General features: G+C 36.3%; 1 protein-coding gene across 1 annotated transcript in view; it reads left to right on the top strand.

The window, feature by feature from the left end:
• Window positions 1-16,643, top strand: part of LOC141423462 (uncharacterized) — a 64,984-nt gene that overhangs the window by 34,665 nt on the left and 13,676 nt on the right. The window contains exon 3 of the mRNA XM_074075241.1: window positions 13,951-14,012. Coding sequence (XP_073931342.1) covers window positions 13,951-14,012 — 62 coding nt within the window. The remainder of the gene's footprint in view (window positions 1-13,950; window positions 14,013-16,643) is intronic.

Raw genomic sequence — 16,643 nt, forward strand, 5'->3', positions numbered from 1 at the left:
TCTTTCCTTCCTTTGCTTGTCCTTAAAACAGTTGATTGGGTAAGTAGATTTTCTCTAATATTTCCTTACTTGGACATTTCTATATATTCTAAATATGCTTGGTTATATTTAATAGCAAATGAACCTAGTAACATGTGAACATTTTTTAACAGTTGTCCCTAAAAATACTCTGAGAGTGTTAATTTCATCAAAAGCCAAATGCTTTGATCCTTTCTTATTATGTGGAATATGAATTTATATGTGTGTGTGTGTGTGTGTGTGTGTGTGTGTATAACACTATGCCACAAAGTTCACTGATGGGATGAGTTTCATTTACTAACACATTAAATAAATAAATTGTTCAATGATTGACATAATATTTGGAATATAAGAATCTGCATCCTTACATTATCCCTTTCCTTTCTTTTTTTTGGGGTTATCAAAAAACCCCTTCATTTAAAAAAGCTTCTTATTAGTAGGCCTGCTGTCCTGGGTATTTTCATCACATTGAACCCACTCACTTCTGAACAGTTGGGCCATCCCATCTGCATATGACAGCTACTTGGGCATCCAAAAAACATATTCTCCCTCTCTCTCTCTCTCCTCTTCCTCCTCCCCCTGCCTTTCTTCCCTCCCTGCCTCCCTCCCTCCTCAGACTATAATATAAATGCATAATTTCTGGATCTATATTTTAATATGTATTAAAAACACTTCAGCTTTTACAGAATATTCATTCTTTAGTATTTTCCCTTCCAAATTATTCACCAGATATCTTCAAAACAAAATAGCATTTGGACTTTGTCTATTCTGTCAGCAACAAAGTGTGAGACATTTAACATTCTGATTCCATTGGAGTTGGCCTTACAAACAAGTTATATCTATAAACATATTCAGGTGTGTGAGGGGAACCCCTTTAAACAAATTATCATTATAACATAGGAAACTGGTAAGCATTTCATTATTTTTGTATCTATGTATTAAAATGTTTGTTAATCCTTCAATTCATGACCTTTGATGACACAGATCTGCTACACAGTTAGGATGGTCACTCATTCATGACAAATTTCAGATTTGTAGAAGGGGCTTCACACTCTTATGATTAATTTAAAATTATTCTAGTCCATTGAGACATTAAATCTGTCATAAAAATCTGTTATAAAAATTCTACTATATACAATCAAGAAATAATTACAGTTTCCATACTTAAAGCATCATGCAGACAGTTCTAGATATTGTATAGCACAGGAGACAGTTTATATTCAAGAGTCAGATTTAAGTATGAGATTTCTAAGCAAAAAAAACTGTAATAATAAGCCTTCCAACCTCATTTTTCTATACCCACATATGCATTATTTCAATAGCTTGAATCTAAATCCCTAATACTATCAAGTGTTGCTATTTTCCATCTTATTTTAGTTCCAACCAATATCATGCTGACAAGGGCCAGGCTTGTGATGACCTCTGCAAATAGCTTAGTCTTCATTAGCCAATATTGGGTCAGAAGAAAATTTTCAATGTCTGCGATGCAGCGTCTTTTATAAACAAGACTGTCGCATGGTCTGGAAGGCATACAAGTAAGCCACAAAGAAGAAAACATCTTACAAGCAACAGGTATTACAAAATAGGTATTCACTAAACAGGCATCATTTCCCCAGGCATTGTAAGGAATGGATTCATACTTACTTTCCTTTCATCTTGTCTCTCCTCCTTTCCTTTCTCTGTCATTGACCACATGGCTTTATGCCAAAAGCCATCAACATGAGCATCTTCAACTATGAAGAATCATTACCATAACCACCTGCCCGCCTCGTGCCTAAACCCACAGTCACACTATCTACAGTCATCACAACACAGATTCTTTCCTAGACTGCACCATTTTGTTGTGTGACAGGGCAAGTTACTTAGTTGAAACTTCTGAACTTTAGTCTTCCTATCTGTGAAATGGAGCTAGTGGTAATATTTGTTTCATCTACTTCATAGAACTGCTGGGACAGAATTTTTTAAAATTTATATGAATTTTGTTTGGAAAGTGTAACCATTGGGAGGTAGAGTCAAGAGGAGTGTCCACCACTCATGGCTAGCCAGGGAAGATGTTAGGTAATATCCCATCTCAAAGCTGGGTTGGGTGTGGTAGTCCATACCTGCCACCGCTTACTGCAGAGGTGGAGGTAAGAGGATCAGGATCTGAGGCCAGCCAGGGCAAAAGCATGAGACCCTCTCTGAAAAACAAATTAAAAGCAAAAAGACTGAGGCGTGGCTCAGTCATGGAGGGCTGGCCTTGCAAGCGTGAGCCCTGCATTTAATCCCTAGTGTCACTAAAAGAAAACAATAAAAAAGTATAATCACACAAATATTATAAAAAACACAATGGGGAGGTAAAAGTGACTATGAAGTTGAAGAGTTCATAGTAATATTTAGGTACTATTATATTTAAAATAGAGTCTCTCATACTTCATAAAACATTTTATTAATAGAAGTTCACCAAAACGTGGCTTCATCCAAATACACACACACGCACACGCGCACACACACACACACACACACACACACACACACATATATTTAGGGGTTTGTATGGATATATATATTTATTTAATCAATACTTATCTCTTGATTAAAATAATCACATTGAAAATAAACTAAAATACTTTGCAGTTTTCAAGAAGATAAATTAGCAGATTTTGATAGAAAAGTATCTTTAGAATCTACTGAGTCATTTTTGTGGAATTAGTTTTTATTCTGGGTATAAAAGTATACCAATGATATATAATTCTCAGGAAACTCTGGAGATTTGTTAATTATGCTAGGTTTTCCTACATTTTCTCAGATTATTTGTTTCAGTTATCATCCAATTTATTAATAGCCTAGTTTTTAACCAGTATATTGAAAGTCTGACATGCATGTTTAAGTAACCTGGAATTCTTTCATTCATCCTAGTGCTATGTTTGAGGATTTAAATTAAGATTTTTGCTTCCCCTTTCATATTACTGGCCATTTCTTGCTCAGCAGGGACAACCTAATAGTAACTTCATGACAACCAAAAATGCTTCATCCACAGTTTCACTTCTATCCTTGACACCCTCGACTTCAATCAGCCCTACACTCAGTCAATGGCAGCACCTTTATTTTCTGTTAGCAATTTTCTCTCCATAAGAAACCACTTAATTACCAATCTGACACCCAGAACACTTCTACCAGTTGCAATGAAGTGCTTTGGGCAAGCAAAAGCAAAGGCAACAGTAGCTGCTTACAATAAACACAGGAAATTTTGATAATTTTAAAGATTCACCCCATTTTGCCCTAGCTAGGTGTGTGCACATATGCATGCATATGGGATGTGAATGTGTGTTTTGCATGTTGATTACTGAAGTATGCCCTGCCAGATACACCTCCAAAACTCTGTGTTGGAGTAGCACTCCCATGGTCCCTCAGAGAAAAGTATGTGATTTGACACAGGGGGAAATCATTAGCTAATAGGTAAATATAATGGCACCTTTCTTTTAAAAATCTGTGGATTTCCTTTTTGTTAAATTTATGACCACGTTGTACATGTTAGAAGCGGCCATTTTTTTATTAAAATGAATTTTTATTTCATGAGAATATATCCCATCATTTAGTCTCCATTCCTGTGAGCTCAAACAAAAGAACATATACTTTTTAGTCTAAGCTTTAAGAAAAGATAAATCTATCTGACCATTTTTCTAGCTTTTGCTCATATGCTTCTATGCTCAATATTTTTCTTTAAGAATCAGTGATCCACTTGAGTCTTGATTTCAACTTAAGGCCATCCATTAGAATAAGTTAAGAGCCTGAAAAGGGTCAGCCTTCTCTGTCTCTATTAGTCTAGGTAGCTTTCGTCTCTAATGGAATCCTTTCAATAATTATTTCATACTTCTGGCAAATCTTGATGGACTCCATTCACCTCAATGCTACCTCCGCAGATCATTCAAAAGCTTCTATTAGGACTCTTAGAGAAACCTTCTTTATGCTTTATACTCAAAGAAAGGAAGTAAAAAACTAAACTTCAAGAGGGGCCATGCTTTTCAGTGCAATCACAATCCTTTCCAGTCAGAACAAGAGGCATCAGCTATTCTTTCTCCTTTGAAAGCACTTTGACCAGGTGGAAGGATTTTAAACATATACACAGAACATGCATACCTTGATCCCATTCAAAAGCCACTGAAAATATTTTCATGCTTATTTGCATATGATAATTTTCACTATTAATGTTGAAGGAATATTAGTTTTATCTCCTCTTTCAGCCACAGTGTTTTTCAGTGAAAGAAAAGAGATATCTGACCAATAATTGTAACAAATTATAACTAACATCTAAAATGGAACAAAAGAATCAGGTTACAATCTGGTACATCTACTTATTTTTGCAATGTATCATACACATCTTTTAAAATACAGTTTTTCTTCCTAGTTGTATTTTGCTTAGTCACTTGTAAACATCAACTTTAATTGCCTAACCAGAACACAGCTGGATGACAGGTGAAAGCCGGTTGAAGATTGAAAACTTGCTGTGGGCTTTATGCAGAGCAGCTAATAGTCACTTGAGGAACCCATTAGTTGATTCCACCCGCCACTTCTTTATTAGACCTACTCTAAATGGAACTCTGTAGGCCTGCTTAATGTAGGGTGGGTTCTTTGAATTCCAGAAAGACCTAGCTGTTGCAGAGGGGGCAGAGAGGGTAAGGTTCGCTTTTGGTGTCTAGTCATGGTGGATGGGAAGGGAAGCAGCCAGAATCTCTACCCAGCACCCTCCATCCCTACACCTTCTGCAAAGGATTTACGGTAGCTCTCAAACACGTTTGTAATGTGAGAGATACAATATTTACCAGAGAAAAGTAAGTTGCAGAGAAAATAAAGACCGGACAATATAAGACTTACAATGTAAGGGTGAAATGCACACAAAGAAACACGTAACTTAATCTATTATGCATCATTTTTAAATTATATTGTTATTTTGCTCCTTGCTTTTTATTACCATTTTTCAATGTTAACCTATAGTCTCCTAAATTTTTTGTAAAGCGTACATACCAATGAAATGTATCTACATTTTTCTGTATAAATATGAGATTTGGGTATTTTTGAGGGTACACAAAAGGGAATATTCTGGGGGCTACTTTAAAAATATTAGTATTTCATTTATTGAAGTCACACATTCATAAACCCAGGTTTCCTTCATCTTTTAACTAAGTTTGACTTTATTGCTTATTCTATTTATAAATTTTTAATAACTTAAATAAAATTTCCTTAAATTTAATGCTGTATTTATAAATTTACCTTAAATTATATGATGAATACAAAATTAACATTGTAGTACTTCAATTGTTTGATAATCTCTAATACTTAAATAACTTTTTGACTATTACATTAAACCTTAAATATGATGAATATAAGTGATCTTTAGTATTCAGTAATATTTATGATCTTTATAAAATCCTTTTACTTTCAACTTCATATTAAGATTTTAAATCACTTAGTGTATTGTACTTTAAATTAGACATATAAGGTAATACGTTGGATATACTTGAGTGGTCAACAAATATCTAATGTCCCAAATTACCTAAATATTATGTGTAAACTGTTAAATATTTATAAGATGATTTCCAATTTTACAGAAAAACACGAATACTGTGTGTTAAATTTATCTTAGATTAAAAGTTATTTCTATACTGAATCTTAAATCTTAATAAATTTTATATCTAAATCCTGGTTAAATGTAATGTTAGTCGAGTCTGAATCTAAATTATAAGATACTTTGACCCTAGGTCATAATTGCATCATTTCAAATGAATTAAGAATTTCCTTCTTAAGTATTATATTGATTAAAAATTATAACAGAACTTCAAATTTCAAGATATAGATATCAACTTAAACTTATATGTGTATGGTTGTAGACTACATATTATTTTATAGATTTCTAATTTTTTAAAATAATTATAAACTACAGGAAATTGTAAAGATAGTACAGAGTCTAGTAATGCCTTCCCTCAGCTTTCTCTAATGGTTACAAAAATGTAGTACAATACCAAAAGCAAGAAAGTGACGTTTGTACAATACTGTTAAATACATTACAGGCTTTGTTCAGAATTTATAGGATTTTACCTCTCTGTGTGTAGTTCCAGGCAATTTGCTATCATGTACAGGTTTGTGTAATCACCAGCACAATCAAGACATAAAAGTATTCCATCACCACAAAGATCCCTTGTATTACCCATCTATAATCACACATTCCCCTTCCTTCTACTCCATCTTTAATCCATGGCAACCCTTAATCTGCTTCCCACTTCTATGTAGTTGATTCTTTAGTTTTGTCATTTTGTGAATGTTATTGTAAGTGGAATCATGCATGTAACTTCTTAACACTGACTTTTTTCCCTCATCATAATTCCCTTGAGATCCATCCAAGTTGTGGTGTGTGTCAATAGTTCATTTCTTTAGGTTACTGAATTGTATTCTATGGTATGGATAGACTACAGTTTGTTTAACCATTTGTCTATTGAAGGACATTTGGGTTGTTTCTGGTTTACAAGCAAAGTTGAGGTGAAAAATGAGGTGCAGGTTTTTGGGTGCACGTAAGTTTTCATTTCTCTGGGATAAATGCCTAGGGATGTGACTACTGGATTTTAATAAAAAAGATTTTTATTAAGAAACAATCAAACTGTTTTCCAGAGCAACTGTACCATTTTCTATTCCCACTAGCAATATATGAGTGACTCAGCTCCTCCAAATCCTGGCCATCAATTAGTACCATCACCAGTTTTTATTTTAGCTACACCGATAGATGTACAACATCTCATTGTGGTTTTAATTTGCATTTCCTTTAATAGCTGCTGATGTTAAATATATTTTCATGTGTTTATTTTCTGTCTCCATTTTCTGTTTGATGGGATGTCTATTCATATCTTTTGCTTATTTTCCAATTAGATTTTTGGTTTTAAATTCTTTGTTTTTTGCTGAGCTTTGAGAATTCTGTACATATTCTAGATTTAAATCCTTTGTGAGACATGGGGTTTGCAAATACTTTGTCTTGATATTTATGTTGTTCTTTCGTCCTCTCAATAGGGTCTTTTTGTAGAACAAAAATTTTTAACTTTGGCACAGCACAGTTTGGTAATTTTTTCTTATATTTCATTCTTATAATTTCACATGTAAGAACTCTCTATCCAGTCATAGCTCCCCTTTTTTCTATTTTCTAGTTTTATACCTTACATATAAATCTATAATACATTATGAGATAATTTTGTGTAAAGCATGAGACTTATGTCAAGATTTATTTTTACTTCATCTATTTTATGTTATTCTTTGCCTATTACTGTCCAAGTGCTCCAGAACCATATGCTGAAAGATTATTCTGTTGAGTTGTTTTTGCACCTTTGTAAATCATTTGATTATATTTGTGTGGGTCTACTTCTGGGTTCTCTATTCTTTATATACTTTTTATTCAGTTAAAAACATGCCATGAACTTGTTTCTACCAACATTTTCAAGGACTGGAGGTGTGGCTCACGTGGTAGAGTGCCTGCCTAGCAAATGTGAAGCCCCAGTACTTTCAAAAAACAAAACAACAGCACCTTCTCAATATGATTTTAACTAGAGATCTACATGGCATCAGTTGCATACACAAGGCTTTATTTAATGGCTACTATTTTGGACATTAAAGTCACATAAAGGATATTTTTGGAAAATTGGCATATTTGGACAATGGTTAAGGCTCAAACTACTTTTAAAATGTATGTTTAAAAACAGCTGTGTACAGTAATCATAGGTGTAAGGGGATAAGAGATGAATAGGATAGAATAGCCAGGAAGCTATTCATTGTTACTGATTGGACATTAACCGTGGATGAAATTGAAAATTAATGGATGAGTCAGAATTCTCAGAGTAGATTGCTACAGGGTAAAAAGTGACTTCTACTATCAACCCCAACATATTGTTACATAATTGCTTAAATATCCAGACATTTCATAGAGAGAACTGAAAAAAAGGGCCTCAGGAAGTTGAATTTGAAAGTAAATTGAGCACAGAAGCTCATAGCATTAAGCAGATTGACTGAGGTGGGTTTGGCAGGAGGTGCTAACTGCAGAGCAAAGCAGAACTTGACTACTGACTACGGAACAGTGCATGTGCTCCAGGCCAATGTAAGGTGTAACACACATGGCTACAATGATTGATTTATGTCCTTCTCTTTATATGGCTCAATATTCCATTTTCACACGTGAATACATAGTACTTCCACCATATTTTTCTTCCTTCACCCTTTCCTTCTGCCTCTCCCTCTTTCTGGTACCAACACCCAGACAGGATATGTATATATATATATATATATATATGTGCATATATATATATATATATATATATATATATATATATATATCCAGAATTGTCTAATCCCCTCTATTACTCTCCTTTCTGTCTTAGTCCTCATCTTATGGTGATTTCAACAGGTTTTACTGTCCCATATTCATAATAATACTACAATCTTTAAACACCTACAGTGTGTTGATCAGGGAAGTAAACGTAAGAAGCAGCAGATTACTTGGTGTGTTCCCAGAAGTGAGAGTCACATGCCACTGGAAGTGTTGGCTACCTTACCATGTGAAACTCAGACCTGTCTAGGAAGACAAGGTGTTGAGTGCTGATGTTCTCACCTGCCTGAAGCACTTCTACACCTCAGCCTGATGGTGCAAAAATTGTCCCAGAACTTAGCATAAGTATGGATAAATCATACTTGAAGAAACACACTAAGAATGTACTGCTACATTCAGGTTTATAGATTTGGAAACTGAGGCAAAGAGAGGTTAACCTGATCATCATCACACAATCCTTAAACTATGAGCTTCATAAAAACTCAGATCTTTTGACTTCATGTGTGTCATGATAACGTTTGGGCCATTGGATGGACCATCCCTAGATGGGGATGCAAAACTTATTGCTTCAATGGATGGAGATTTGCTTGTATTAAAAGTGTTTCCATTATAGGTAGAGAAAACTGGGAAGGCAAAGGAATTAAGAATAATGCACAAGATTTATGGAAATGATGGTAAGAACGACAGGATGTAATATACAGACTCAAGCAAACTGTAGAGGGAATCACCATTAAACCAACAATGTACTCAATTCTGACAGACATGTGGAAGGAAAAACCAGAGAAGATTCCATTTAGATCAGGTGTGTGTGTGTGTGTGTGTGTGTGTGTGTGTGTGTGTGTGTGTGTAATTGTTTTTCACATTGTTGGGGAGACGTAGGCTTGAATCTGGTTAGGTGTATAGATTGTACAGTATGGACAGAGTAGATAATAGATCACCCAACGAAAGTCCCCTGCCTGCTGGACAGCACTATCAGCTTTCATCAGGGAAATGGTATCTGTATCTAATAGTTGTAGCCAAGGTCCTGCTCATCTGCACAATTTTGGTCTTCATTGTATGTATACTTCTGATCCTGAGTGTTGTTCTTTATGAAGTCTTATAAAGATGTGGTGGTTTCAGAGACTTCAGAAAAAAAGCACTATACAGTAAAGTGAAGAATTAACTGAAATAAAAAAAAAAGAAAGTAAATTGAGTAGACTTCCCTACCTGTGGTCAATATTCTTATTCAAAAAATATTTAACTAGCTTAATACAGGGCACATGCTCAATGCTTATATAATGTAAGGTATAGTGTCTATGAATGAGTCAAAGATTTTAACAGGAATGGTTGGGGAGGAGATGAATTTTGACTTTGTATATGTAGAAAACCTTGCAGAGAATGTAATTTCTGGGTGGGGCTTGAGTGTGGCTCAGAGAGACAGAATATGGGAGATGGCTTTTTTAGAGAGACAAAGTCATGGCAGCCAAAAAGTGAGCCTACAACTGGGTCACTCCATGCATGTGCATGTGTTGGGGGAGAGGGAAGAATGGAGATAATTTTGGAAAGGTGGGCTTGAGACAAGACCAGAGGAACCTGGAATCTCAAGCAGAGGCAGGTAGATCTTCAAATGGGGAAGTTCTTAAAATTTAACATAGGAACACTTAATCAGAGGTGCTCTGGCTTCAGTGTTCGAACAGTTTGGAGTGGGAGAAAGACCACAGACTGGGAGACTGCTGAGGAAGCTACTGCTTGACTAGTGAGAAGAAATTCTGCTCTGAACTATAATAGAAACACATTAAAGAGTGTGAGCCTATACTCCTAGATCTCAAGGAAATGTCAGGCCAGAATACTTTCCAAGAAGGAAGAGGCAGGTGCATCATTGATAGATCATGTTTTTGTTCACCTAGGGAGAGGTAGAAGGGAAAAGCTGGAGTCTGTGCAGATCAAGAGCAAAGACTCTAGATCCAAAATGTCTAGACTCTAGTCCAGGGACCTATGTAGATAGAAAACTAAGTGACTTAAACTTCATGTGCCTCAGTTTCCTCAGCTGTAAGACAGAGATGACAACAGTACCCATTTCATAGTGTTGTCATGGAGATTAAATAAATGCATACGTGTCAAACACTTAGAACACTGCATTGCACATATTGTTCATCATTACTCTCTGTTATTTTGAACTCCATCAAGAGCTGCCCAGGATGTCAGCAAAAACCTGGACTCTTCATGTGTTATGCTGCTACCTATGCAATCTGCCTTCCATGGATATTCCAGAGGGCAAAGAAGAGAAAGGAGTGAAGGTGGTGTGGCCTGGACTGGGCTGTAATGTTACTTAGGCTTCAACCATCTATTGGAGATTTCCTGTAGGCCTAACTTCCCAGGATTTACAGCTACCTCCTCTGCCCTATTTAGCCATATTTTGGTTATTATGAAGTAGGATCTTTTTTGGAAAGGTACCTATTTCTCTAGAGCTTCAACTCACTTATCAGGATACTTAATGAAAAATGAGGAAGAGCCTGAATAACTAAGAAATCTAATAGTAAACCTGAGAGTGGAAAGATGACAAAGCCAAACTATGTGTACAGTTCTATTTTATGTGCCAGATCCAGGAAAAGCAATACTTCTCCTTTAAATCTTAGCTTTAGGAACAACAGTTGGTTTACACATGCACCTCTGTGTGGAGGGCTGCTGAAGCGCGGGAACTCCTCTCCTCTCAGGGCCATGTGATGTGGTTTCTGGGGAAATGGTCAGATACGGTGGGTGGATTCTATAGAATGTTGAATGTCCCCCAAAGGCTTGGTGCCCAGAGGGGCACCACTGGGGAGTAGTAAAATGTCTAAGAAGTGGAATCTAGGAGAGGTTTTTAGATCATTGGGGGCACACCCTTGAAGGGGATTGTAAGACCATCATTTCTCTTCTCTGTTTTTGCTTCCTAACTCTAATGTGAACAGTTTAATTCCACCACATACTACGTTCATAATGTCCTGGCTTGCTACAAGTCCAAAGCAATAGGGCCAAGTGATCATGGACTGGAAATCCTGAAACTTATGATAAAATAAACCATTTCTCTTTCTAAGTTGATTATTTAAGGTATTTGTCATAATGATAGAAAGTTGACTCACACAGTAGATCAGATGAGCCGTGCATAAGCCAATTCATCTTTGACCCTCCATCCCAGGCAATTGGTGCTTCTGACAAGATCCTGCAGATTATCTTCATAACTCTATCACAGCCCTTACCAGTTGTATTACCATTTGTCTATTTCTGGACTTGTTTTCTTCTGAAACAACTTCTAAATTTTAGTTTATCACCTAAATTTCCTCACATCTATGAATGCTAAGCACGAACTTCATGAGGTTTTTGTTCATTAAAAAAAAAAAAACCTTTATGTTACTACTATGACTGGAAGCCAGGGTCATTTACCATAATTAAATAGTAAATTTAAGAGTAAATAAATAATAATTATATTTAAAATTAATGTATGTAGCTTCTAAAGCCATTATATATACCCAGTTGAGACATTAATCACTTTGGGAAAAGTGGCCTGGGAGGGTCTCAGGACCCAAGGGCAGAGATCTATATTTTTTTCTCCATTTCCAACATTTTTCTAATTTCCTGGCTTCATTTAATGTTGAGTTGGTGTATGCTCCAGCTTTTGGTTGGGATGATTTTTATGAGAAATGTAACATTTGAGCCAGATCTTTGATTTCGGAAAGCCAGTAGCAAAGAGGTGTAAGATCCTCCCAAATGTCCTATAACCAGCTACAGAAGTGTGAAAGTTCATGGCAAATTCAGAGAAATCTTGGATGAATCAATTTTTATGGAGGCAGATATAGTAGCTCTTAATGAGTCACCTCTCCCAAAGACAGGAGTCTCCTCTGACTGAGCAGTGACCAAGAGTGGGAATTTCTAGTCCAGAGGGAAGATATGTGGGGTGCATACTCCTGGGTGGGAATTTGAAGGAGGCTTCCAGCACCCCTCAAATCACATCACTAGTTTAGCTTCCTCAGGTAAGGCTCAGGAAGGAGCTTCTTGGAGAAGTTATCAAATGAAAAGAGCATAAACTAGTGAACAGGACACAGGAAGACATTTTGAATTCCTAACATACAATACAGTCTGAAGATGTTCTCAGGGATGCAATTTCTGATTGAATCCAAATGTCTATGTTAACCATAGGAACATACTACTCCCTATAGGAGAAAAACTCTTGAAAGCCTATGAAATTGTTTCCAAATGCATTTAACTGACCATTTGTTCCCATTTGGCCAAGCTGCTGTTTGAGCTATGACTTCTTAAAAGGTTTGTGACAATGTAATGTGCAACAAATAGATTTAATAAACTTTTACAAAAATATTAACTATGTTCTGAAAGGCGTTCACATACAGAACATAACAGCAAACAAAATATCAGTCTTTGTGATCACCTTGGTTTACCTTGGATGAAGGAATTTTCTACCACATTGAAGGTGCACCATGTAAATTTTGTCTCCTCTGATTACAGCGCTTCATATTGACAGTTCAATATTGGTCTCATGTGCCTTTAGCACAATATGGTATAGTAACAAGGTCTGTTATTATAATAGATAATGCATAGTAATGGTGGGGCATAAGTGTAGAGATTTGGTTTAGATAAGAATTTATCAAAAAAATTTCAAGGACTTGGGGCATGGTGGAACATTTGCCTACCAAGTGCAAGGTCTTGAGTTCAATCCTTAGTACTGAAAAATAAATATTAGCTAGCACAACTGAGAGGAAAAAATTTAAATTTTATCAGAAAAAACACTGAACCATAGGAACAATTAGGACACAAGAGTTATTAACAGGAAAGGGAGTGCAAAAAAACTTTCCCATGCTGAAAGAGGGCTGTAGTGACTGAGACAGAGTCTTAGATGGCTCTAATTTCTCTAATTCAGTGATAACGTCCCTCTCTGCACACACGAATGCAGAAGGAGCTCGGGTACCCAACAAGTCAAGTGCTTGCAGATGCATCAGAATTAGCTACCATTTAAGAAACTCACCATCTTTCAGAATGAATTTCCTACATGCCACAATAAGTTCAATTGAAAAGAAAAGAAAGAGATTTTACACTACTTCTTTGCTATACACATCCTCCCACCTGTATGTTGGCTGTTTCAAACTACCAAATGCTGAGGGAATTTACCCAAGCATATTATTAATGCCAGCTCACTACCACAGGAACACAAATAGGCAAGATTTGGAGCACTTCAAAATTGACTGCCTAATTTACAATTGCTTGAGTGTACTTAATCAATATTTATTTGATGTTTCAAAGAGATGAAGAAAGCATATTACAGTGCTGATTTCATCATTTATGTGTTAAGACAGAGTACAAAGGCAGTGAACTGATTCCAACATTAGGCTCTGGAGGCAGAAATATCTGTATTATGAATACTTATGAATGATAACCTTGGACAACTTACCCAACATCTAAGCCACAGTTTCCTCAGCAATGAAATGGTGATAAGAACTGTGCTCGATTCATATAGTATACTGCAACGGTATATAATACAGCATAGCTCACAATACACTGCAAAAGCTCAGTAAGTGTTATTATGCTTTCTTAAAATTTTTCCCCTTTGACATCTTTCTTTCTTTTAGTCTGGGGAAGGTGTTGTGGTTCTGCCTAAGACCAATGTTTATAACTTAATGGTGCTAAGCAGGTAGGTAAGTAAGACATAAAGGTCAGGATTTAAAATTTTTAAACCTAAGTGATAAATGGCAACTATTACCTATGTCAATGATAATTACTGTGGCACATAGGACAGTGTCTGTCCTATCCAAAGGAAATGGAAATATGAGCCCACAATTGGTGGATTATCAGAAAAATCTGGATTCTTTTAAATAATACACCTCTCCATTTTATATGTTGGCAATGAATTCATTATAATATGAATTTATTTCTTTATTTATTAAAAGGCTATTGTGGTAACAGCAAACAAAACAGGTGCCTATGTTGAATTCAGTCCAAGGGCCATCCATTAGGAATCTCTTTATTAGAATATTTTAAAATAAATGAACCCAAGGTATCTCTAAAAATTCTCTTTAAACTTTGATTGAATCCTGGGGGCAAAGGAGAGTGCTCTTTTGCTTTCCTTCCTTCCTTTCTTCCTTCCTTCCTTCTTTCCATCATCCATCCATCTACTCATTCTTCCATCACCCATCTATCTGCCATCATCAATTCTCACTAATGAATTATCAGAGGTGTTAAGGCAGATTCAAAGATGTAAAGATTCAACGAACTAACAGTGTCTGAGGGGTGCTGGAGGCAGTGATACATACAAATGGCCAAACAGAGATCAGTAGGGGAAAGGAGGACTAAGATAGAGTAAGTGTGATGGTGACAGTAGGAATGGCATCAAAGACGTGCAAACAAGCCCTTTTAGCTAGAAGATGCCTTCCTCTACATTTTCCCTTTCTCTTCTGTTCCAGGTGTCTGACCTATTTGCTTGACTTTCTTCAGTCATTTCATATGATTTTACTAGTCACATCCATATGACCTTACTAATCATATCCATACCCTCCTATTTCCACCAAGACCCAAGTTCAGTGCTACAGTTTGCTGTTCTTTGCAGAAGGAAGAAAATAACTAAAAGAAAAATGATCATTATTTATAGCTCTCCACTGCCTTTAGGCAAGTTTTTCATCAATTTTCTTAACTAGATTGCTAAGTTTTTGGTATATATTAAAATTAATAACATTAAAATATTCAAATTTACTTGCTTTTCTTTTATGAGATCTTAATATGAAGAATCAGAAAAGAATGATGGGTTTAGGGGCACAGTTCAAGAAGTAGTATGCTTGCCTAACAAGAATGAGACCCTGAGTTCAAAGCCCAGCACCACTAAACACACACACACACAAAGAAAATAGTGATGGGAAGAAAAATCTGACAAGCCAGATGCAGATCTGACTTTAGTGGTTGCATCTCTTGGCGAACCTGTGTGGAATAAGAAGACATAGATGTTTGGTCTTTGCTCAGGTTCCTGGCACAAAGCTCTGAAGACCCTTGGAGTAGCTGAAGTGATAAGAATGCCTTTTGTATGCTATGACTGGTGGTCAGAGGAGGGGCTAGATAGCTTCAGGATAGAGCTGGTCACCAGAAGGCACCATTAGAGGGTTAGCACCCCCACTACAACTCCTGATCTCCAGGGAGAGGAGAGAAGCTGGAGAGTTAAATACCCATGCCTCTTATCATGAAATTGCTAGAATAGACTCCTAAATGATGAGGCTTGGAGGGCTTATGGGTTGGTGAATGCATCCGTGTGCCAGGAGAGTGATGAATCCCAACTCCATACAGACAGAAGTTCTTGTGCCTACAACTTTTGCAGACCTTGTCCTGTATACCTCTTCTTCTGCTGTTCATTATCTGTCTCCTTTATGATATCCTTTATATAAACCAGTAATAGTAACCAAAGTGCTTCCCTACTTCCGTAAGTCATTTCAGCATATTACTGAATCTGAAGAGGAGGCCATAGGAATTCTCAATTTGTAGTCAGTTGTTCAGAAGAGGTGAAAATACAAAACTTGAGGCTGGTCTTTGGAGTTAGAGCCATCTTGTGGTATTGCATGCTTAAGCTGGTGGAGTCTGAAACTAACTATGGATAATTAATGTCAGAGTTTAATTTAATTGGATTGTAGGACTTCCTGGTTGTGTCCAGAGAATTGGAGAATTACTTGTTGGTGTGGAAATACCACATCATACATGCCAGAATAATTGTGAGAAAGATCTCTTCCTACCGTGGTTGTGATTTTAGGTGAGAATAAGTTAGGGCATTGATGGAAACAGTCTCTAAATTTTTTTTTCAAACTCTAAAAACACATTACAACCATGATTCATAATTCTTTGGACTAATGTACAGAGTTTTATTCCTATTCACTAGATTATATAACAGTAGATTGAGCACTACTTATCTATGAGGCAGTGCAGAGGCTCTGAGAATAATAAAAGCTAAATGAAATTCCTGTCATCTAGGCACTCACACTGGTATCAGTACTTTATGTTTATGTAGTCTGCTTACTCTGCAAAGCATTTTTCATCAATTATATCATTTGATTGTTTAGCTGGAAAGGAAACCAATGCTCAGAAAGGTAGAAAGAATTTGTTTAAGGCTTCTCAGCTTGGAGGTGGCAGAGCCTGGCCTGCATCCTTTCTCCAAGGCCCCATTCTCCCAGTTTAAGAGAATGAAAATCACAACTATCACCTCAACAGTAGGTATCATGACAGTCAAAATGCTGGACCGCTTACAATGTGCCAGGAGCCAAGCTAAGTGTACTACATCATATTTGTGATT

This window comes from Castor canadensis, chromosome 5 (assembly GCF_047511655.1).
Source record: "Castor canadensis chromosome 5, mCasCan1.hap1v2, whole genome shotgun sequence".
Lineage (NCBI taxonomy): Eukaryota > Metazoa > Chordata > Mammalia > Rodentia > Castoridae > Castor > Castor canadensis.